A 24686-nucleotide genomic window follows, 5' to 3' on the forward strand; every position below is an offset into this window, starting at 1 on the left:
TCAGGCTTGCTCACACAGACTAAACTAAGCCAGCTGCATTTTTTCAGTTTTGCTCGTTAAATAACAACACGGGCAGTTAAATCTCAGCTCTGAATTAGAGGCAAAATGTACATAAACTGCAAGCAAAGGTTGATGCAAGGGTAGCTTCTCACACCCAGTCCGTTTATAAATAACATGCTGATGACGCCCAGCAAACACTCTCCTCTTGATTTCAGGAGGACCAGTTGAACTAGCATGAGGGGGGTGTCTTTTGCTGGGACACATGTGAAGTCACTAAGGGAATGGCTCTGCTAGTTATTCTTTGTTTTAATTGAGATGCCAATCACTATTTTTCTTTGCTCTTCTAATTATTCTCTGTTGCTTGGTTCTGGTTGTTTTCATAACTCTCCCACTCTTCCATTGCTTATACTGCCCTGCGTTTGACTCCGCTTCTCAAGTAACCACATTGGTTTCTGCTGTTGTTTTAGCTTAATTGGCTTTACTGGAATGAATGCCGGTTGTTGCTCTCCCAAATGCATCTTAACTGCTTCCCACCGTGGATTTCCCAGGCATCAGAAACTTTCAGCCAATTTTCTTCCATTTGTCTCACATTCCTTTGGTGTCTGTTCTCCTGGAGTACAACGGTTCAGGACCAGTTTTATGTCTGCAGTACTGTAAGTGTGCACGTTGTTTTCCAGCAGGACTATTAACTTCAGTAGGAAATTTTTCTGTCGGGAAGGTCTAAGTGCACAAGAAGCCATGGGACAACGATTACGACTACGAGAAACTCCGAACGCTGCAGTATTACATTGAAGATTTCGGTCTTTGCTATTTTAGTGCAGAAGAGGAGAGGTAAACATGCAAGACACGCCATGCAGTAACTGAATAGTTCCTTAATTTTCTTGGTTTGAACTCTTTTACCCAATTGCTGCGGAATGAAACAAGGAGATTTCAGCATAGCTTCGAGTTGCTTTGTCTGCGGGTTTCAATCGCGCCACATTCCAAGTTTTAACAACAAATAAATTCCACGTTTTGATGATAGAGCAGACGCGACTAGGAGCTGCCGCTGAAGACAACAAAAAAAGCCCCAAGTATTTTGATTCATTTCTGTGGCCTGTCATTCAGCAGAGGGAGAGCACCACCAATCTGCTCCCAATCAGCAAACCAAAGCCAGTAGCAGAAGGAAACCACAACCTTACACTCCAAGAGCAGGCTTGAAAGGACTTCTACTGTTACTCCAGCTCATTCAGGATTTAAAAGCCTCAGGACTCAGCCATGGCAGTGCTTGGGACCGCAGAAGAGGAGAGTTTGAGGGCTTAAAGATATTTTACTTTTTGTACTACGTAAACTATTTCTGCTCCTCATCCAACTCCAGTAAGAATCCTCTCTTTTACAGCACTGGGGATGTGAGTATACAATGTAGCCAAGAAAAAAATAAAGATAATTAAAATCTCCATTTGAAACCTCATACTGCAACCAGGAGACCAGCTTTCCAGTTCTATCACTTTCTCTTTAGTATCCATGAGAAAAATAACCTAAACTGGGATTTATAAAAGTTCTCAAACGTTCTTTGGTTTCATCAGAAGGAGAGATGTAAATGAACGGATCAGAACACTGCTCACCGTTTATGGCACAGCATTCCTTTTCATCGCCTTTGCTCCAGCTACGGAGTCTCTTACTAGCCACGAATGCAGGAGTTATTTGTAGGTACAGGGGGAGATGGCATGCTTTTTCTTCTCCCCATTATATTTACCAACATACCTACAGAGTATCTTCAAAGAAAACGTACCAATGTTAGACCTCAGGAAAGCAAACAAACAAAAAATCATGGTTCAAGTCCATGGACCGATACGGCAACATTGTCTCCCTCTTGAAAAACCTCTCCCGCAGGTAATCTCAGGTTTGTGCTACGATGTTTTTGAGCGATGTCTTCAAGTCGCTGGATTCAGTTAACGTTAAACTAGTCTTCCCTGAAGGCAAACATTGCAGGCAAGCCTGGACCGCCAGGCTGGACAGTTTTCTGTGTGTGCTGAACGGGAGTGAATCACTTCTGGGAACTTCACTGACAGAAATCTTTGAAACTCATGGCAACAAGCTCAGCACCTTTTATCCATGAAGTGTGATGTGCTGCATCAGCTCTCCAGGTCTCACAAGGCTAGCAAATCATCTCAGAGACATGGCCTCAGCACTATTTTGGACCCTTAAATTACTCAGAGGCATCTCAGTATCCCGTGAAGCTATTGACTTCCAAAAGGTACAAGCAGCTATGACATGTTATGCCTCGAAGGCTTTATGGTTCTTTCTCTGTCCTCAACAGCTCCAGCCAGGTCTTTAATGCCTATCTTCTGGGAAAGAAGTGTTCTGCTCCTTTAATACATCACCACTTTAAATTCATGGATCCTGTGGTTGGGTATAGTTGTCTGCCAGCAGTGGATTGCCCAGAGATCAAAATCAACACCATCTTCCAGTAGAGGGAGGGGAATAGGGCACGAGTTATTTCACAGATCATTCTGTGTAGAAAACTCAACCTTTTAACGGTGAGTTAAAAGTTAACTGAGGAACTCTCCTGCTGTGAACGGAGATCACAGCCATCAGGTCGTATCACCAGAAGCATTGTTTCTAACTATCTCGTAGGCAACACACACAACTGTTCCAGTAGGACAGAAGCCCTAAACAGCATTAGTTGCTGATCCCCTTCTGAGAACATCTAAAGGTGTTTGAGATCTCTTGGACGTGACTCCCCTTCCGAGAACATCTAAAGGTGTTTGAGATCTCTTGGACGTGACTCCCCTTCCGAGAACATCTAAAGGTGTTTGAGATCTCTTGGACGTGACTCCCCTTCCGAGAACATCTAAAGGTGTTTGAGATCTCTTGGACGTGACTATCTCATTTAAGTTTCCCATGACTCCTGGCTGGTAAGGTGCGTGGAGCCTTCACATCAGACATAAGCAAGAAAAAGCGCTTCACATCTTTTTGCTCAGCTTTCTTTCCTCGTTTGCTTTTTGTCAGGTGATAGGTGCCAAACCACACATTTGAACTATACAACCTCACTTAAAAACAAAAACATAATTGAATTATAGTACAAATTCTCTGCAGTTCATGCAATGTGTACTACCATCTGGACTTCTCTTTAATTCTTAACACTACTCATCGAGCTGATAATTTTTATTTGTGTTTAACGTTACTCTGAACTGTCACATGTCTTGGTGTTTTGTATCTACTCTTTTCTTTTTGAATTTCAACAGAAGCCCTAAGCTAAAAAACACGTAGTGAACACAGGGAACTCCAAAGACAATGACAACCTAGTTAAAGTGAGGAGGTAACTGTCAACACCTCGACACAAAACCATGCAGAACTGAGAAACAGCACCAGGGACTCTTGATTGTATGATGCAAGGAAGAGCAAAAAGAATTGCTTATAGGAGGAGATGGAGGGTCAAGTAAGTTACTCCTTACAACTCTCTTATCAGACAATTAAGAGAGCCATGGCATCGTATTTCTGGAAACAGAGGCTGAAGTCCATCTAACTCAGACATTTGACTGGAATATCTGACCTTTTCTGGACTTTATTCTTCTGTTACTTGCAATCACAAACTTTCTGACTGGCTGAAAGTAGTGAGAACTGTGGAAAGCAAGCTACTGAACATGAAAAGCTACGGTGGGTCCTGATACTAAAAATAATTAAAAAAAAAAAACCTTAGAGTCGTATATGGCAGGTTTTTTTAAGCTCACAAAACTTTTGATGGTGTTTGGAGCTTATAACTCTAAGGTCCAAACTCTGTATTTTTAAAGTTACAAAATTACAGTACTTTTGTTTAAGCTGTGTATTATTGAACGCTGGTCTAAAGAAAAGGGCAATAATAATAAAAAGCCCAAAAGATGTTTTGTATTAGATGTAATTAAGTCAGATCCTTGTTGAAAAATAACGATTTTTTTTTTTTGACCAATCCAGTGGCCCAAAAATGATAGGAATGATGCTTAAGTGAACAGGAAAAAAATCCCCCTGGCAGAGCAGATCCTTAGAAGGCATGTTTCCGAACATAGCTGAAGTGATCTTGGGTCAGTAACAACTATATGTCACTGCAACAAGTGTGAGAAGGAACTGCTGGCTCAGACCCAGAATTTCAAACCACGAGGACAGGTTTAGAGCTCCCACAAGTCTCTCAAACGAGGCTGTGCCACAAGTGCACTCAAGCCCTGGCATAGGGCTTGCGGGTTCTGAGCTACACAAAGACTGAGTGGAATGCTAGAATAATTAAATAAATAAATATTTACATACATCAGACGTTTTCCTTCTCAAATCATGTCACAACTCTGCACTACAAGCACTAAAAGCACAGAGAATTTTAACATAGATATTAGTAACCTGTTGTCTTACAGTACACTACGTACGACGTAATATTCCTCCCATATGTACCTAAGACTTTGAAAAAAAACCCTGTCTTCTTTAAAGCTCCATGAGACATCTAAAGAGCCATAATTTCTTCTCCTGCAGTTGTTTTTAACTTCTGTAGCTTTTTTTTGTGTGTGCCAAACCAGTGGAAATGCTTTAAATTGCATCCCCATTTCTAATGGCCCACATGGATTTGTTTTTTAAAGCGTCTGAACTGTCACAACAGGAGTCTGACGAATGCAGATCTCCGGCCACAGACCACGGGCTTCCCCACGAGATATTTTTCCTCTGAGAAATACAGAGTTAATAGCAAGAAATAACAGGGCTTTCCTCCTCCTTCCTCTTATTTCTCCAAGTCATATTAAACCAAGAGCACGATTATATCACGTTTCTGTTCTATGAGAAAAGAGGGCAAATGCAATTATATTGGAATTATCCCAGCCAAGAGAAAACCTGAACTACTAGAACTACGTGTTTCACAACAGGACTACAAAGCCAACCTCTTTTCCAGATACCATTAATCATATCTAAGAGACAAGTAGCCACAGAAACGGAAAGCACTGGAAGTTTTTAAGGCAGGAAAGTGAATTCAAATTTATAGAGGATCTGTTAAAACACGTATACCTGACAAACTACTTTGTTGACAACTTCATTGTGGAGCTTTCTGTAAATAAGTAGTTGAGTAACAGGTATCAGATTCAGACATAAAAGGTATTTTACGAGGGCCAAAGGATCAAAATCAGCTATGCCGACTATATTAAGGAAAATTATGTTGGATAAACTCATCAGAAGTTATGCTACCACAGGAGTAGGACCACAGATACCATCCATTTGTCAGTCCCTGGCTGTGCAGAGGCGTTACGTTACGATTACACGCCAAGAGGGAAGAACCATGGATGCAGCAGGAAGGAACTAGGCAGGGGGTAGATGATAAACTATGTGTATGTCAGTAGGAAAACAATTCCATTTAAATAAAAACATTTAAAAAAATAAAACAAACGTGCTCCTACTGAATGGAATTTCACTTGCACGCTCACCTCCAGGAAGAACAAAAAATTGATGCATCTTGCCCAAAACCTGAGTAGCAATAACATCAATATCACTTTCACCCCCTTTTCTCTCCTTCTCATAATCAAGCTCCTTTGGGTCCATGAAAAGGCAGTTGAAGGATTAATCCCAGCATGATTTATACTGGTGAAATTATCTTCCTCATCCCCAATATAAATCTTTAATCTCTTTTGCAGGAAAGGTACTGGTATAGCTCATATTTTATGGCTGAGATAGGGAGAGGTCAAATGGTGTGCCCAAAGCTGGAAGAGACCCTGGAGCTCATTTTGGATGGGAGTGTGGGAATCCGCTGGCTGCCTATTATTGCCTCTACCCACTACATAATACTGCCTTCTTGGTGCTCGTGACCAAGTTTTAACTGCCAGCTGTTTTTTGAGGAATTCTCATGGCAAAGTGGGGAAAAAAAACACTGGTAGCTCTCTGCGACGCCAGCCAGGAAAGAATCGGAGAATTGAGCTCCCATGCTGAGTCTCATGGGGCACAAGGAACAGCCCAAATCATCAGAGCTTGTAGCTTTCTGTCCTTGCTAAGTGCTAAAAAAAAATTAAAATTAACAAAAGATAATGGTTTGTTTCTTACTAAAGCCTTTGGGAATCTTGTATCATTTACAGACACTAATTAAGCTCTACATTTCTTCTGCAGTCAAGCAAGTATAATTCATTGTGTTTTCAGAGACAGCTATTGAAACGCTCGCAGCCGAGGAGCTTTTCCCAATTTATCTCTGGTGGTTAAACAAAACAGATTCCGCACGGATGACAGAAGGCAAAGCAACCCCACTGTCAAACCACTCCGTTCAGACAATGGGGGACAGGAAGGTGTTCGGTATGTTAATGGCATATTTCTGGACTGGGGATATTTGAACCGTTTTAAGCCAGGCTCAAAACATCCCAATCCCAACACGCAAGCCGTCAGAAAAGCACGGAGATAAGCAGTGGGAAGGGCAGGCCCAATATCGTGGAATAGAACGTGATTTGAATCAACAATCTGCCTGAATCTCAGGAATGAAAATACTGCAGAGTATTTCTCAGTCTGGATTGGACTGTGTATCTCATGACAGAAAAATTCAACATTTTTACTCCGTCTCAAAACAAAAGGAAAATAAAGGCGGCGGCTTCAATTGCACCTCGAGGAATCAGTGCACTGATTAAAAAAATAAGTTTTTTTTAACTAGTGGAAGCTGAGATAAATTCATAGAAAAGCCATCTTCAATAACGCTGACAATAATCAAGCACCATCACATACTATAATCAAATATAACGATGCAGCTACTTTTTACTGCCACGACGCACGCAAACCACAGATCACCCAGATGTCACAGTGATGACCTCAGGGACGTTTTACACCCTATGTCTAAAGATAAAAGGCAGTTTCATATGATGCTGGAAGGATAACCCAACCACTTTTTTCCCCCCCATTTAAACTGCATTTCCAAACAGCTTTGCTATTTTTCCTGCAAATTAGGATGCCTTCAGAATTTAAATTTCACTCTAAAAGCAACGTGATAAATCATAGGAGCACTGATAGCAAAAGCTACATGCATACACACGTTGCCTGAAACAACCTCAGCTTTGGGCTGCAGACACTGTCGTAACGTGCAATAAAATCAGTCATAAGCAATAATCATTTACTGCTGTAGATAAGGCAGGGGAAACAAACGCTCCTCGCCCGTTTAATCAACAAAATGTTGGCCTAAACGCGTTCATCTCATGTTTAATTCTGAGACGATTGCCCCAATGGAAAGATCTCTGGGTTATGTTATTGGATGTGTTACAAGACAGTTTATACTTGGCACGAAAGTATCCATAGCTGAAAAATGAGACAAGTGTTCAAAGAAACCTCTACTGCAAAAAAAAAAAAAACCCACAACAAAATCCCAAATAGCATAATCCATATCAAATTATCATAAAGCACTAAAAAGTGTTTCTAGCTCCAACTACAAATGTGGAATCTAACAGTTGTGTAACAAGCTTGTTTAAGCAAGCAAGCAGAGCTGTGGATTTTCAAAGGAAACAACAGCTATGCTGCCCACATCCTCCTCCAATACCGAATCCTGCCTAGGGTTCGCTGTACAGTGTAAAATCACACTTACGTCCTGAGTACTGTTTTGGATTCAGAGGAATTCTGGTTTCCAACTTCTTCACAGCTTGAGGTCTCCAGGTTTCCATATCTGAAAAATGAGACAAGTGTTTAGAGAAACCTCTACTGAAAAAAAGCAAAATCCCAAATAGCATAATTCATACCTGATTATCATAAAGAACTAAAAAGTGTTTCTAGCTCCAACTACAAATATGGAATCTAACAGTTGGGTAAAATTAAGCAGCTTGAAGATTATTTCATTTAGGAGCAAAAAAATCCTAAAGAGTTAGCCAGTACCTTCCCACCTAATTTGTCGATTTATAGGAAGCAGCCTGCACACAGGAGGAATCAACCAAACCAGTTTCTTTGCTCACAGGTCCGAGATCCATTCTGCCCTTTTTCACTCCATTCTTTCCCAGAGCAAGATCCCAGCGCCCCGTGAGGCTGTAACACAACCACTTTCTCCAACACAGCTTCTGTTTCTCTAATATTTGCCATTCTTTCCAACCCCAAGTGGGACTGCACACAGTTTTCTAGGTGGCAAGTGCCACCTCGTGCCAAAACTACTGACACAGTTGTCACAAGTGGGAATGGCCCATGGTGCTGTGAAAATGCCACTGGGAAAGAGGAAACCACAGGCACAATTCCCAGAGCACCAAAGCAAAATCTCTTACCTACGTAGGGCTTGTGCCTTGAAGGCAGGATTATGCAACTTCATTTTCAATGGGAGCGCCTGTTGTTTCAGATATACAGCTCCATAAAGAATTTCATGGCTCCTTACAGGCAGCTTTAATGAAGGTGGATAATTACTCACAGTCCAGAATAAGGCAAACTGATTTTACACATTCTGTGCTCAATTAATAGTGTCAGGCACCTGCAATTAATCTGAGTAGTTAGGAGAACAAGTGCATCTTTAAGTAACATCCTAGTAACAGCAGCTAGAGAAAATACAGCGGGCTGCCGGTTTGTGTCCGGAAGAAAATACGCTGGGCTGCCGGTTTGTGTCCGGAAGGTTCATGTCAGAACTGTAACAAATCCATCCAAAATGTTTCAGAGGATAAAAATAAGAGGTGGTAGATTCGTGCTCCTCTAAAGTCTCAGTCTAAGGCCTCACATATAAGAATCCCAGATCTCTACAGAAAGTCAACTGGTGTAATTGAATTTAATCAAGCTCCCTCTCATCAGCAGATCTGCCAGATTGTAAATAACATGTTTTAGCATTGCCATTCACCGCTCTCATACTGATATTCTGCCCTACCACGGTTTACAATCTCAAAAACTCCACCATACTTTAAAATAAGAACTTCAGTTTCAATAATCTTATGACACGGGCTTAATGTTGGACCATTGCACTGTCGCTGGGGAGGCTGAGGCAGAGAGAGATGGAGGGTTTGCATACATTCCAGTGCACTGCAAACCCAACCCAAACCAGTAAAGGCAAACAAGTAACCCTCTGATAGGAGCAGCATAGCCACAGTTGTAAGGAGGTCAGCTTGGGCTCACACAGCCTCGAGAGTACTGCGGTAAGACCACTTACATTATCTGCAACAGCTCATTTAAAACCAGCTCTTGCATCTCCAACTACATTGCAGGTAGACATAATAAAAAAGTTATTTGTTCTAATTGTCACCGTGCATCTGTGACGAAGCTGAGAACAAAATCATGACTGCTTGACCTCAGTAACTTAGTCTGACCCAGACACTGCCTCATTCAGCCCAAGTTCCCAAATCGGTGGTGAAGACTTTGGAATCTCAGCATTTTATCTGTCCAGAAGAAAAAGGCATAACACGTGCATAAAAACTTGCAAACCTATGTTTTAAAGGGCCCAAATTCTTCTCAGTTATACTGAAAAAATCCTGCTGGTCCTATAAGACAGCAGAAGTGTGACAGTAGGTTTTAAAGATTTAAAATTGAAAGGGTCCTTAGAGATGGAGGTACATACAGGATAACCCATTTTAGATGTTTGAGTTAGCTCTGCGAAATCGCAACAGTAAGGAAAAATACACTTAGCTGAACAGACAATGGGGTAAGAATCCACTTCTAAACATGCTGAGTAACACCTCCATCCCGCCACGGTCCCAGTGAATCACAAGAGAAGCATCCACAGAGGAGTCACTGCTTGCTACAAGAACGGCTGCCAATCTTGTTCTAAAATTTTTGGTGCGTCCATGGCCTCTGTGCTCTCTCCTATATTCTCCCAAGCAATTTCACACCCTGCCCCTGCTCCTTCTATCGGGATCGGCACTACCAAAGATGTAAAATGGAACAGACACCTTCTTTTTGACTCTCAGCTATGCCCAAAGTCACCACATAATCCTACCTGGCCTCTCTCAGCATTTAGCCATATCCCAAATGCTCGTTACTAAGCGTTTGCAAATCAAAGTGAAGGCAAATAACTCCTCGAGGTACTTCCCACTGCTTTACTGCAAGGATGGAATAAATCAGAGGAGCCTTAAGAACAATACTGCCAAACACCTCGGTGAATTCCATCACTTTGCTAAGCTGAAGTGTAAAGTTTAACCTATTTTTATTTGATTTGACTCTATCGGTTTCGATATTTGCTCTTACAGACCTGTAGATTGTCCTGCATTTCCAAGGAACACTGGATAACACATGATCTTACCAAAAAGATTCAAAAAGCGTGCAGGGGGGGATATTTAGAGAACTATGCTGATGTCTTCTTGGTGGAGACTGCCCAGGACAGAATCAAGACATGCTGCTGATGTAATGTACATTACATGCTGTGACAGCTGCTCCTGTCCTGTTCCTAAAGAGAGAGGATTTCGCTCTCCGCTGCCATGTGCAAGATAAGATGACTAAAATACAGCTTAGCCAACAGACAAAAGACATTTTTCTCCCTCCTGGGAGAAATATGCAAAAAAAAGCTTCGTTTTTTGAAGAAAAATAATGTTTTTGTTTTCGTTTTGCAAAACTTGCCATGGATTCTTAGAGCAAAATTCATTGCGATGACTCACAATGTCATTGTCCTAGTACTGTATGAAATACAAAATACAGATCTGCAGAACATTAGCCATTTGTATTTAAATTCCACCAGAGATACACATGCTGATTTTTATCATATAAACCTGTAACACAGTAGTAAAGAGCAGGCAATTTTCTGTTACAAAACCGGAGAAGTATGTAACGCTTCGTTACGTTGCCAGATGTAAACCTCTGCCTATCTCTCAACTCAAGAGCTCTGCATGAACGACAGGTCATTAAATGCGGGTTAGGAGGAGTTAATGATACGTCTGATGTAAAGAACAGCATTTCTGCAGACTTCCACTGCTCTGTTCTCACCAGCTCCTGGACAAAGAGCCATTCACTACCCAGCCTTGTAGGAATGCTTTGCATACAAAAAGAGACATGAGAAACAAAAGGATCCTGTAGCCCACAGAACTTTTCAGCCTTGCTTTGGCGTTTGGAAAGTTATGGACTCCCCTCAAAGGGACTGACTAAGCAAATGAGACCAGAATGTAATGGGTGGTACTGAATATTTAAATACTGAAAAAATAGAGTAGAAAATGCACCCCTGCATCTCTGTTAAGAAGGAAAGGGAAGAAGCAGGAGGAAAAAACCCTTTGAATGACTCAGAAAAATAAGCAAAGGTGGTTCTCTGCAAAAGCCCCCCCCCCAAATCCCTAAATAAGGCTTATAAGAATCAAAACAAGTGACTGGAAACACAGATACTCAGCAAGAATTGTAAGGTGTGTTCAATTATACACACGTAGAATCATGGAAATGAAGTTGCTTCTTCAGTTGAGCAGACGAACCACCTGGTATACAGGAAAATAAAAGAGGAAAGAATAGATGCTACGGCAACAACAGGGAGCCAAACGCTACGTAAAGCCACTGCCCTAAAACTGGAGTCTGCTACAAAGGACCCATTCCTCCAGTGGCCCCTCTCTGCCTTTATTTTCCTCTCCAGTTACCCTCAATCGAGCCAACCTCCAGCCAAAGGAATGAGCTGAAAACGTAAAACTGACTCGTTACTTGGTGTCGTTATCCAGCTCTGGCTCTCCCATCACACGGGACCCATTCCCTTCTCTGCAAACTCCTTGAGATAGGGACCGGTCGCTACTTTAAACGCGACTGTGCCAAGCACAGCGTGGCGCTGCTTTTAAGTGCTGCAGTAAGGAACACGATTACCAGGACAAAATAAAATCCAAGAGAGGAACTTGGCCCGCTTCTGCTCTCATCTGGACAGCTAAACATCTTTGGCTTCCATCACACTTGTGAGTGTTTAATTCCACTGTGCACCCAGCGATGACGCTGGGGATACCAAAGGATCTCTGCGGAGGCATCGTGCTGTATCCCCAAACCTGGGGCAGGAGGAGTTGGTCTGTCTCCTTTTCCTCTCTCCAGGAACCTCCATCAAGTGTTTTCACATCAAAATGCCAACAAGTTGAGTTTCTTTTCTTTTCAAATCTCCCTACCCACTTCTACCAAACAAAGACAATATATCCCAACATATAGTGTTAAAGGCTTGGCAGGTTTTCAAAGCTGTCTGCTGCATTTAGATGCCAAACTTCCATGAATACTAAAGGGATGCGGATGTCCAATTACTCTGAAATAGCTTTGAAAATACAAGTCATCCCCCTCTCTTTTCAATATACCAGCTTACGCCCAAGATTTTTGTTTAGTTTGACTTCTACTCTACGTTAAAAGAAAACCTTTATAGGCTGAATCCAGCCAAAAGAATGAATAGGGCTCCAGTCTCAAATTTAATAAAATGCAAAAACTTCGTTCAAAGTCTTGGAGGAGAAAATACAAAACAAACAAACAAGAAAATGAACGCATTTATTCACAATCTCCAAGAAGTTTTAAAAGTTACTCTGAGAGCAAAGAGGATATCTCTGATTTTACAAAAGACAGAAGTTATCAAAGGAGGTAATTTAAAGTCCATTACTATAAGTAGCATAGCACTAAAAATCTGATTAAGTATCTCCTGATGGAAACACGGGCAACTGCATCGGTCTTAAAACACTCTGAACACTAACAATTTAAACCTTTTCTTATGTCTTGTTTGATACTTTGCATGACTCCACAATGGCACTGGCTGTATCGTAGGGTAGATACCACTCTTAGAAACGTTCCTCTCTGCCCCATTGGTCTGTGCATTGCTGCGATGACAACACCAGCACAGGTTGTGGGGTCAAAACCACCCCAAGGACCAGCACCACACAGCTGTGGGATTCCTGCTGTGGCACAACTGAAGCCACGGGTCTTTGGCTTCAGCAGCACGTCCTTCCACTTTCCAACGTCATAAGAAGAGGAGTAAAGGCAGTGTAAGTGACATGCGTGTCCCTTTAGGCCATCCTACCGCACCAGGAGAGAGAAAACTACCAACTTCTCCTTGGAGCTACCGATGGCTGCAGAGCCTCACAGGCTTGCAGGGCAGATCACAGCTTTTTTTTAAGGGAGTACGGTCTAAGCTGGGAAAAAGGTTTTGCCCAGAAGATATCACAATGATATCTGATCATTGACTTAACAAAAAGCAAATGGATTTAACAAAAGCACCCATCATTCTGAATTATTCGCGCCTATAAAAAGTTCGTGGGTTTTTTTTCCTCCCCTAACACTCAGTTTGTCTTAAGTTCAGCATCTGCTTTTTTATTTGCCTCTGTCAGTCAGGGAAAAGCATCTCACCTTTTTTTGGGCAGAATAAACGTTTCATCTGCCAAGTTCAGTCAATGCTTGCACTGCTTGGACAAGATACTCTGCAGACCACATCAAACAACCAACAGGTTTTCTTCCACACTTAGGGCACCATACATCCAGATTTCCAAGGACGTTTTTCCAAGAGTCCCAGGACTCCGTCTAATCTGAATTGGTGTATGTCTAATGCATACATCAGACAATTCTGCAGCACTCAGTGAGGGCTGTATCCACAACAAATCCAACATAAACCAATGCACTAGAGGGCAGCCCAACTTCCACACATATAAATTTTGGAGAAAGTTTGTCAATGTGTACCTTCCTACAAAATAAGATTTGCCCGCAACTGGGAGAGGCGGATGCTGTTCCCTCCTACTCTATGTCAAGATGCTGCTCACCTGCAAAAAGTTGGAAGGGTTTTTTTTGATCTGGCCACATCACTGCTCTCCCTTGGACCAAACAACAAGAGCTCAGCATTGCCATTCACAATTGTTCTTACTCCCTGATCCTACTCTATCGCCAAGAATAAGAAACAGGGCTCAAGTTCTTCACATGAAACGAAAATTGACAACCAATGCCAAAATCTTACTTGCTTTTTTTAAGAGATTGTCCTTTTCATGACTTTTTTACTTTACTGGAAAACAAAACACGAGTTCTTGTAAAAAACTGATTGTGCACTGACACCCTCTTTAGTCTCTGTACTGTTGTTATTAACAAGTATCACCAAGAAGAACGTTGCAAAAATGCAGACTCTTTGCTACTTATTCTACACTGACGTAGAGATGAAAACTACGCTGGTTAAATTCAATTACTATCCATTTCTTTTTTCATTTTTCCTTATAACATCTGCTTTTCTTCACAAGTCCGTATTCCACAGCTGCATGTAAATCATTCTAACTTTTACAGCTTAAAATTCATCTATATTTTGTCCCAAGACATAAAACTCCAGATTATCCATGATATTCAGAAAGCCAAGAGAAACATCCATGGATTCTTAAACACTACACTCCTAAGATTTGTGAGAGGGGAAGGAAGTGGTGACCTCCTAGGATTTCCTGTGGATTCTATAATTTATTATAAAAGGCCGGGGATAATGTTGACAAGGTCAGGCAGCCTACGTGCCCTTCCTCCAAAGGAGATGTTATAACTTGCTCTGAGAGATCCACAAGCCAAGTAAGACCAGAAATGGGCTCAGAAAAGAAAGTTCTGTTCTGTGGAGACTTTTCCCCTGTGCTTTCTTGCCCCATTCTAACATTTTCACCTCTTTAAAGCAGGAGGAGGGCAGGGTCGACTTCCTTAGAGTCATGTATGCTCCTGACTCGCTGCTGCTCTAAACAACCGCAACTACCCAAACCTACCTGAGATATTGCTATGAATAGAATCCAGGTTATTTAAGTAAACCTGCAGTATCTGAAATTATTCTCTCTCCCTACCCTCAAAGCCAACACAGGAGGACGTCCCTCCTTAAAGCAGGAATCATGGCGTGCCAGCACGTTACCAAAAACCAACGGGACAGGAACTCAATCTCTTCAAGACCGCAAGGACACAGCAGTGCACAAGTCTGGTCCGAGATCCGTCCCCTCAATCAGCAGTCAACGATGCAGGGAATAACAAGCACATCACCTTGAGGACACCTATTTTCCTGTTCATTCCTGCTGGAATGCTCAAACGAGATCCATTATAAACCACCTAAGCACACATTTCAAAGCTGACTTAGACCTGTCTGCTCATTTCTTTTCCAATCAAGGCTGGTTTTCTCTCCTCTGACACACTCCTGAGAAAACGTTAGAAAGACTCATCAGTCAGACTTGCCACTTCTTTTGTGTTGTAATCCAACTGTAATATTACAGATGCAATTCCCAGATACGTAAATATTAAGAACTTAATTGCAGAGTTAACTGAGCTAAATTGCACCGGCTATGCAATTTACAGAAACTTTTACTGCATGGAGGTGCCATTTTCACTGGAGCCCAAAGAGTTTAGGTGTCTCATGACCAATGATGCTCAAAGAATGAGCAATTACTTTGTTCAGGCTGTTTTTAAAATCCTATCATTAATACCTACATTAAAGAAAACAACACAGAAGTAGAAACTAAAGCCCATGATGATGAACTTCATACAGATGTTGAGTTCTTCCACCTCTCAAATTCCTGATCTTTGAGTATCTGATTTTATAACTTCAATATTTCACTAGTTTTGTATGTTTCTATTTCTAGGTTGCTATGATTCTTTTCACTAAGGGAAAATATGGGAAGAAAACAGAACCATTTATCTAGAGGACTCCACAAGCTTCAGTGCAAAAGCAAGATTCCCAAAAGACTTTTTCATCATCCTTATAACGGTGCAGCCTAACAGAGTCTGAACATTTTAATGGCTGGTGATGAAACACCACAAAGCAATCAAAACCATCGCAAGGCTAATTGAGTGTAAGATGGACTGCTGTTTCAATGCATTACCGCTTTGGCCCCAACCCCGAGTTGAAAATGCTTCAATCCTCAATTACAGAGAGATTTAATTATTTCAGCAGTCACCGAAGGGCTGAATTGACAGTTTTGGAGAGCGATGTCCCCTGTTTAGTGGCAAAAGGAGAGAAGCATGAGTAGGGTCACCGCAGCTGAATGTGCCTTCCCGTGCCTCAGCTCATCCAGACCTCCAGCAGCACCCACAGCTCAGCTTCTTGGGCAGAATCACCTGGAGCACCCAATGAATCCAGCCAGGTAAGGTGACCAAGAGGAAAAAAAAACACACACTTGCACATGAAATCATCACCTGTCCCACACAGAGGTTATACAAGCAAACCTCTCTGTGCAGAAGCACGCAGGAGGACAAAACAACCCAACAGCTATGAGAGCCCTTTCCTGGTCCTGCCCAGGGCCTTTGCACTGACCAAAGCCAACCCACCACCAAGGACCCAAGGCAGCACCCCAGCACCAAGAACCTTCCTCCAAAAACATCACTTAGGTGATCACCCAGCTAAACCGATTTGATAGTAGCTTCTAAACTTGCTTGTCAGATACACAGGATCTTTTCTAATTATACAAATTAAATAAGCACAATATATTAATTAATCTTTGCATAACAGTCTTCTGCCTCCTGAGGACAGCAAAAAACAACCAGATACGGACGTGTAAAAACATGGAGGTGTGAAAACTCAGGTTGAATTCCAAAAACATCACTATGAGTTAAACCCTTACACTCTCTTTGTCCCAGTACGCTCCTCCTAAGTATCTGCATCATATTCCTCTCTGGTTTTCTTTAACATCTCATGACAGTAAGACCCTCAGATGTCTTGAGGGTCTTCAGAGTGGGAGCTGTTGCAAACAATTCTAGGCATGTTTGTACAGCAATTCATAAAATGAGGTCACAGTCTCAGGTGGGACATTTATTTGCATTACTCAAGTACGTCAGTAAGAGAGAAATAAGAATGGAAACTACTAAATATCAAAACTATGTTGAATTAAGTGGGAAACACACATAAAGATGCTTTCTGGGCATTTAAATATGACACTTGAAAGTACTTTAAGACAAAATAAGTTGTCTTAAGACAACTTAAGAGCCTTTAATTGAAAAATAAGATGTGTGTCATCGGGTGTAAAGCCACCTTTGACTGACTGATTCACATTATTTGAGCCACTCACAAGTTCTCATTGATTACAGAAAGAAAATTTCCCCAGACACACGTCATTAATACATAAGAACCTCAAGAGAGCAGCCTGGCAACCCATCAACACAGAGCAACAAAAACCACACTGTTAGGGGAATGATATTTAAAATAGTCATTTTGGGGCAAAGCATCCTCACACAGGCTATTTTACTTATTCCAACTTTTTCTGTTAAAAAGGTATATTTATAAGAGAAAGTAAAACAAATCGTCCATGAAGCATTACTGGCTGAAAGTGACAATGTATATGCATACAACTACTGCTGCCTCCTATGAATTTGTGGCTCTTTGGCAACTCACATGCGTAGAAAGCAAGAGGTTCTCATGACACACTGTCACTTGGCAAGTCAACTCCTCTTTAAAGTTACTAGAATCCTTAGACTTGATGTCCTTTCATATTTTATTCTTCAAAGATACGCATGTGGTGATCTTATAACAGCCTTCCAGTACTTAAAGGGGGCCTACAGGAAGGCTGGAGAGGGACTTTTTACAAGGACGTGTAGTGACAGGACAAGGGAAAATGGACTTAAACTGAAAGAGGGCAGATTTAGATTAGATCTAAGGAAGAAATTTTTTACTCAGAGGGTGGTGAGGCACTGGCACAGGTTGCCCAGAGAAGCTGTAGATGCCCCATCCCTGGAAGTGTTCAAGGCCAGGTTGGATGGGGCTTTGGGCAACCTGGTGTAGTGGAAGCTGTCCCTGCTCATGGCAGGGGGGTTGGAACTAGATGATCTTTGAGGTCCCTTCCAACTCTAACCATGCTATGATTCTATGTCCAAAACATAGAACCCAAAACAGAGGGTATAGAAAGAATTATCCTTTCAAAAGAAGGAATTCCTCAACATTTTTATATTCTTGTATACATGCACCGACAATTTTTATTGCTCCTCATGTTCCCTGTTAGAATTGGTATGGACTGAGAGGTGAAGCTCACAGTAGTAAATCTAACTGTACTGTGTGCTCCCCAGGATGGCTGCTCTTTCCTCAGCTGACTTCTAACCCAACTGGGAAGTTACTGCACTTGAGCAACCACAGTTGGTATTACAATCACAGCAGGACTGGCAGCTAGGCATTTCAACATCGTTATTAATCGAGCCACACAGCGTTCCTACAAAGCTAGTAGTATTACGCTCCTTTTCAGATACAAAAGAAAAACACAGATAACTTATCCATGCCTTGTTCCTTATCTACCTAGTGGGAAAGTCAAAATTAAAACCCAGGAGTTCTTACGCTACTCCTCTGTTTCAATAACTATATGCCAGCATAACTGTTTCTGTACATGACTTGATTTTGAAAATGCAATAAATATGATACTCCTGAAATAAGATCACTTCTGACCCAGTCACATCTCAGTTAGAATTTAGGGTGAGAAAACTAAGGTTGCATGTTCTAAGCACTTACGCAGATCCAGCAGATGTGATTTAACAGGCTGACCATAAAAGCTATTCTTATAACATTAAGCGGTTCTCGTGCTGTCTGCAGAAATTTATGACTTCATGTTCATGTGCAGTAACAGAAGGGGACAGTGAATTCCTTCTTACATTTGTGCAATCCCTGTTGCAAACCAGCAGCCCCCAAACAGGACAGTTAGGTCTGAAAATACCAGCACCCAGCAAAACATAGAGATCTATTCTAGGCATGACCTTGCAGCCCATGCATTCTGTTGTGGTTTTTTTTTTTGGGGGGGGGGGGGGGGAAGCTATATTAATTTTCTTGTGCCAGTCCCAGTTTGGTTCCTTAGCAGCCAGACACAACATGCTTTCCCTGCCTGGTGACTATACTTTAATGAGAGTCAGGATGTGGGCAGCATGTGTTTACACATTTTATGTTTATGCTGAAATTCTGAATTTTCTGGTAGTCTTGACATCTGTCCATGTCCACTGAAAGTAAAGAAATTCCTGACAACATCCCCCTATCATGTAAACGATGGCTTAGTTTCCATCATATACTCACTCTTACCTGTCAAGGAGAAGTTCCAGCACTTCCTTAGTAGAAGCAAAGGCTCTGTATGTTGAGAGGAAGATACTGATGTAGGTAAAATCATTATCCCCAAAAGCTGTCAGAAGGTTCTCCACAAGTTTTTCCAAAGTTCCAGCTTTTATTGTCCTGATCTTGCACGTTTCATACTGGCTGACAGTATGTTCTGGAGGTAACTGGTCCCCTTCACCCTACAAAGTTGAATCAAAAACAAAGCACAAAAATCAGACAGAATCCAGATCCCTGACACAGCTTGCACAATGAAACACAGATTAAATTCCACCTTTTCACAGGAATAGTCCATCTTTAGTTACTAAACAATTTTGGCTCTCCAAACATCAAATTCTGTATCAAATAACAGAGGTTTTTAAAGTAAGTTTACGTTTAAGAAACTTCTCTGACATGCTCCACAAAATATTTTATGGTCTGACTGCTATCAAGTTATCTTATGATCCCATCACATATTCTTATCTCAAAGAAAATCCATTATCCCACAAAGAATAACATTATTTGAGCGAACAATACTGGTAATTCAGTGTCTCACTCAACTTCTGAATAAACATGAAAACTAACCACAACCTTCAGCATCAGCACTTGCGATTCGCTCACTGAAAATACCAACTTTGGGTTGCCACACAGAACCTAAGGTCGTGAACACATTTGGAGGGGAAAGATTTCATGATGCTTTTGCAAGGAGGGTGCCAAAGTCTTCTTGCAAACACGTCATTATAACATCTCTTTCCTTTACAGGTTGCGTTTGGCACAATATTTGTCAATGCTAGAGTCTGGTGTTGGGTGTGCATGTATTTTTTAAACAGCCTTTGGTTTTAATGCTTACAGCTTGATTTAAGTCTGAAATAACTAGAAACATTCCTTTAAATTCTGCCACTACTCAGAGGACAGTTCAGAAAATTATTTTTGTGACTAGTTTCGATACTTATTTGTTCACGATGTGTGATAAAAAGCTTTAAAAATGAGATTATAAATGAAAAAGAGCAATCTAACAGAATGTTTCTCTCTTCTTTTTGAGTCAAGTCTCTGCGGGAAGGAACGTTCAAGACCAGTAACGTACGTGACGAGTTGAGGAACACGTGCTGGGACACACCTGCTCTTTTACCTCGATCGCAATAATGCGTGTCATATAATCACTATTGCATCACTATAACCACAAATCATCAGCACTAATAAAACTCCAGTAACAAAAAAGTCATTTTCCTTGAGGGAAAGAAATAGCTTGAGCCTGTTCAAGTGAAAACATAAGTGGAAAGAAAAGCCCTGTCAAAAATCCCCAGACATCGCTATGATTTATAAAAATAAACTACTGGAAGGTGATCTGAGTGAATGATAGGTCTTTTCAAAGTATAGAGGTGCTTTATTTGCATGTAAGGAGTTTAGAAAGTAGTTTGCTTAAGGCAAGCCTTGCATCTATCAAGGATTAATGAAATTATGTAAAAGAAAAAAATCAGGCCAGCATAAAATATTTCAAAACTGGAAAAAAAGTTATTCGACCTTTTTAGGTTTGATTAAATATATCAGTGGTAAAATACTACAGGAAATGTACTGAGCGAGAACACGCAACAGTCTAGCTTAGTCTTTGCATCATCAATTCTGCAAACTCAAGATAAAAAATAAGCAGTTCAGCCCATTTTCGTTGCAGCATTATTCCACTGCAGATTTCCTCCTCCAGCTTCCAACTGGGACCGCTGGGATGGTTCTCTCTGAATCACAACCTTCCCCTCCGGGGTAACAACTTCTGCTGTATCACGATACCAGACAGTATATGATTGGGTCAGATTTCCCAGCCTTTCAGAAATATTTTATAATTTAACAGCTCTTCTGGGTTTTGAATATTAAGTCAGTATTTGCACAGATTAAGAGACTCCCCTAAGTAACAACGCAATCCATATTTTGGGTTTCTCCGTGGTTCCTTGACAAGATGGGCTCAAATTCATCCTGATGAAACAGCACCAGACACATGGCCATTTCGACCAGAAGTTTTGCTCCAGGAAGCTGCCTACTGAGGTTTGAGTTAGAAACAACAAGGCTAACAATATTCCAGTTGTTAGCACAACACCTTAGAACTGGACCGAGGACATGAAGGCAGCGTTTTCATGACTTACTGACAAACCACAAAGAAAAAAATTCATCTATTCTTAAAATAATTAGGAATAGATAACCCACCCGGCTTCATATTTACATCACTACCTTCCATGGCTTTTGAATTATTTATAATAGATATTTCTTTTTGTTTTAAACAATATAGATGTCTAATATTATTCTAAAGCTCTGCTACAGGACATCTCATTTCTCAGCTTAACAAGGTCCACAAACCCTTGTTGTTACATTAAAACACAACCCACTGTCTGTATTAAAAAAAAAAATCAGACCAGATAGGGAAAGGAAAAAAAATAGGAATAATAGCAGTACTCCACAACGTTCTGGACTTTCTAACAAGAAGTGGGTCAGACATAGGATGTTTTTTGGAAAAAAAAAAAAAGTGCCCCGGTGTCTGTAGGAAGCCCTGGAAGAGCCAGGAGCATCTTGTAGGATCAAGACGCAAGGACCTGCCAACAGAGCATAGTCACAGTAGGGAAGCAGAGATCCTAGGAAATCACAGTCACATCTCAACTGCAAAACGGCACCATTTCATATTGAAGCTGTTCCCAGAGGCCCTCTTCTGCCCATCTGCTACAGCAAACTGGACTGGGACAGTGGTCCAGCCAAAACAGAGCCCATCTCTCTGCTCGGGGCATTCGAGTTTAACCCAGACAAGTCGCCCAACCTTGTTCACCCCACAGCTGCAGAAGCACCCAGGCTGACACCAGGAAAACCAGCTTGGGTGCAAGATGTAAGACAATTTCTGGAAGCATGGCAGGTGTAGGTCTGTTCGAACAGGCTGTGAAATGACAGCCTGCGTAAGTTGGTCTCGTGCCATGAACCCATTAATGCCTTTTATAAACGGACAAGGCGATGCACCATCACCCCGATGCAGCCCCACAGGCAATGAACGAGGTTACACCAGAGCAACTCGCAAAATTCTGTTCCACAGACCTTACAGCTGTTTTAAAGGTGTATGATTTGTTATATACCTAACTTAAAGGTGTATATAGCATTATAGATGACATCAGCATTACAGAAACACTAAAAGGATATGTTATCACCACTATATATCTCCTTCATTCAAATTTTCCCCTAAGCAAAATGTGCTAGGAAAAAAAAAAAATTACATTTTCTTGCTGACTTTTCATCTTACAATTAAAATATACTTTTGAAAATAACTAGTTATGCAATACAACCACTTTCAAACAGGGCGGAAAGTCTGTACCACTGTATTTAACTATTAATTGTCTAGCCAGCAGATTGCCCCACTCACAATTTACTTACAGCCACATTCTACTCAGTGTGTGTAAAACCCTCTCATTCCCTGATGTGACTGTGTACCAAACAAGGGCAGAATCTGCTTCCAGGATTGATACATGCACAAAATTTTCCGTTAATTGCAACACTGCAACTTCCCCGAGGCATCATGTTGGGAGAATGTTAAATAAATTAAATAAATAAATAAATAAATAAATAAATAAATAAATAAATAAACCAAACTAAACTAAAACCAACCCCAAACCCTGAAAATCTAAAACTGAGTTTGCCAGCAAAACATTAAACTGCTAGAAGTAATTTTAAGAGACTTTCAGGGATTGTATTATTTCAGGATTTGTATTATTTTAGCAATTCTGCCTGTAAGTTTAAAAGGAAAAAGGACTTGGCAGAGGAGCTCAATAACAGACCCTGGCCTTGTGGGCTGAGTTAGCATGCGAACAGGAAACTGCTCCGTCTGGATTTCATCAAGAGGCCATCTCTTCACTGACACAGCCAGCCTACCCAAAGGCAAAAGAGTTTTCGTGTTTGCTTTCGTGTTGTCTGCTCAGAAGAAGGCTGGATCTGCTGCTGCTAAAAGATGTTCCTAAAGCTCTTTGGAAGTTTTGACAGCGGCACGCGGCGATCACTCTTAGGCGGTATCGATTAAAGGCACCAGAGGTTTTGCAGAGTTCTGTACATCAAACCAACAAAAAAAGGCTCTCCAGCTTCTTCCCTTCATCTCCTTCAACGACGTGTCCAGCAGTCTAACAAAGGTACCAAACCCCAACATCTCAGGGCTTTGGTAAGATTTTCTCAGTCCTCTACAAGGCTAAAAATAAACAGATATGGCTTTTTATAGTCTGATTTACTTTATATTTTTGAAACAGTCTCATTTTGATTTTTCAGGCGATGGATTATGGTCTTGATAACCTGCAAACAGCTTCCTACCAGATAGACAGCGTCTTTCACAAGCAAAGGCAGGAAGATTGAACCGAGGTATATTCTTGCAAGTCCTCCTTTTTTGAGGCTACTCAAGTACTGATCTAGTGTAATTCCAACATCTTTCCTAACCTCTGCAATGCTGTACCTTCAGAGGGGCCCTCTCTCTTTTAAGGTGATCATCTTACAGCTATACAGTACAAAACGTAACCCACATATAGAATTCTTGCCGAAACAGGAGATCTCCACGCAGACTTCAAAAAACCACACTCAGGCTAAAAAGTTCCTTCAAACACAAACTGACTCCAACACCAGCTGTGGATGCCCAGTACTGAAGGAGCTGTAATTAGGTTCCAAGGTGGTTATGATGAAGGTCCTGACCCTGCTCGGTACAGGCCAGCTCCTGGAGCCACACACAATCTCCCTGACTCACCGAAGCATTGTGAAAGTACAACACAGCCACACACACAATTGCAGGATGAGGAAGCAGCATAACGTCCACCAGATGTCTTCTCTCTGCAACAGCCACCAACACAGGACCTGCTTACTCCAGCCCTGAGTTACAAGCAGCTTGTTACTCAGCGTGTAAAAGCAACGCTCCTGTACGAATCTGGTGTGGCATCACCTGCAACCTTCAATACCACGACCTCCACTTCCTGGCAGTCCTTCGCTGCGAGAACTGGCCACGATACGCTCATCTCTTGCTGTTTTGCCTATCTATGACAGGAAAATAAAGCAAAACTTCCACACGCCCCAAAAGCTGCCAGGTATTTCACTCAGTTTAACAATCAAAATACAAATCTGGATGCCACAGCCCCGTGGGCCAAAGGTACAAACACTACCTGTTAACCTTCAACGGGATTGTGGTGAGGCACTGGATCAGGTTGCCCAGAGAAGCTGTGGATGCCCCATCCCTGGAAGTGTTCAAGGCCAGGTTGGATGAGGCTTTGAGCAACCTGGTGTAGTGGAAGGTGTCCCTGCCCACGGCAGGGGGGTTGGAACTAGATGATCCTGAAGGTCCCTTCCAACCCAAACCATACTATGATTCTACTATTATAAATTAATTATAAATGCCACCATCTCCGAAGTTAATGATATAGCAAGAAGGAGTCGAGAGTCAAGGCAAAAAAATAGTTCAAATTCTGAATGGTACAAAACCAGGCTGCTACACAAATAACGACACGCAGAATTGTAGTTATTATTTCATAAATATCACTGGAAACAATTGCTTTTACCCAAAAAAACACTGGTATGCGGGTTTTTTTCCAGTGCAAATATTATCTGTTGAGATTCTGAAAGTGAGAATCATGGAACGACATCAATGTAATTGTTTTTCATCAGGCAGGCTGGAAAAAAGTACTGAAAGAAAACAACCAAAATCAAAATAAGTAAATCAGAAATCAAATATTCTTCAGGCTTAGTCATTTAAGACATTGCCACTTTAGTAAAGATTTGTTTTATTTAAAAATTCTGCCAAATTATTTTCAAGAGTCCCTAACAAACTAGTGTTACTAGTTTTTTTTACTCCATTTTTACTGATTTTGACAGGTTTTCAAATGCTTTTGACTTTCCTTGAAAG

At 41.3% G+C, this 24686-nt stretch overlaps 1 protein-coding gene across 2 annotated transcripts in view; it reads right to left on the reverse strand.

The window, feature by feature from the left end:
• RGL1 (ral guanine nucleotide dissociation stimulator like 1) overlaps positions 1 to 24686 on the reverse strand; it is a 79003-nt gene that overhangs the window by 30627 nt on the left and 23690 nt on the right. For both annotated transcript variants that reach the window (XM_086617258.1, XM_086617257.1), the window contains exons 3-4: positions 18794 to 19002; positions 7529 to 7606 (exon numbers count right to left, since the gene is read on the reverse strand). In XM_086617258.1, coding sequence (XP_086473384.1) covers positions 7529 to 7606; positions 18794 to 19002 — 287 coding nt within the window. The remainder of the gene's footprint in view (positions 1 to 7528; positions 7607 to 18793; positions 19003 to 24686) is intronic.

The sequence above is a fragment of the Tauraco erythrolophus genome, chromosome 10 (assembly GCF_009769465.1).
Source record: "Tauraco erythrolophus isolate bTauEry1 chromosome 10, bTauEry1.pri, whole genome shotgun sequence".
Lineage (NCBI taxonomy): Eukaryota > Metazoa > Chordata > Aves > Musophagiformes > Musophagidae > Tauraco > Tauraco erythrolophus.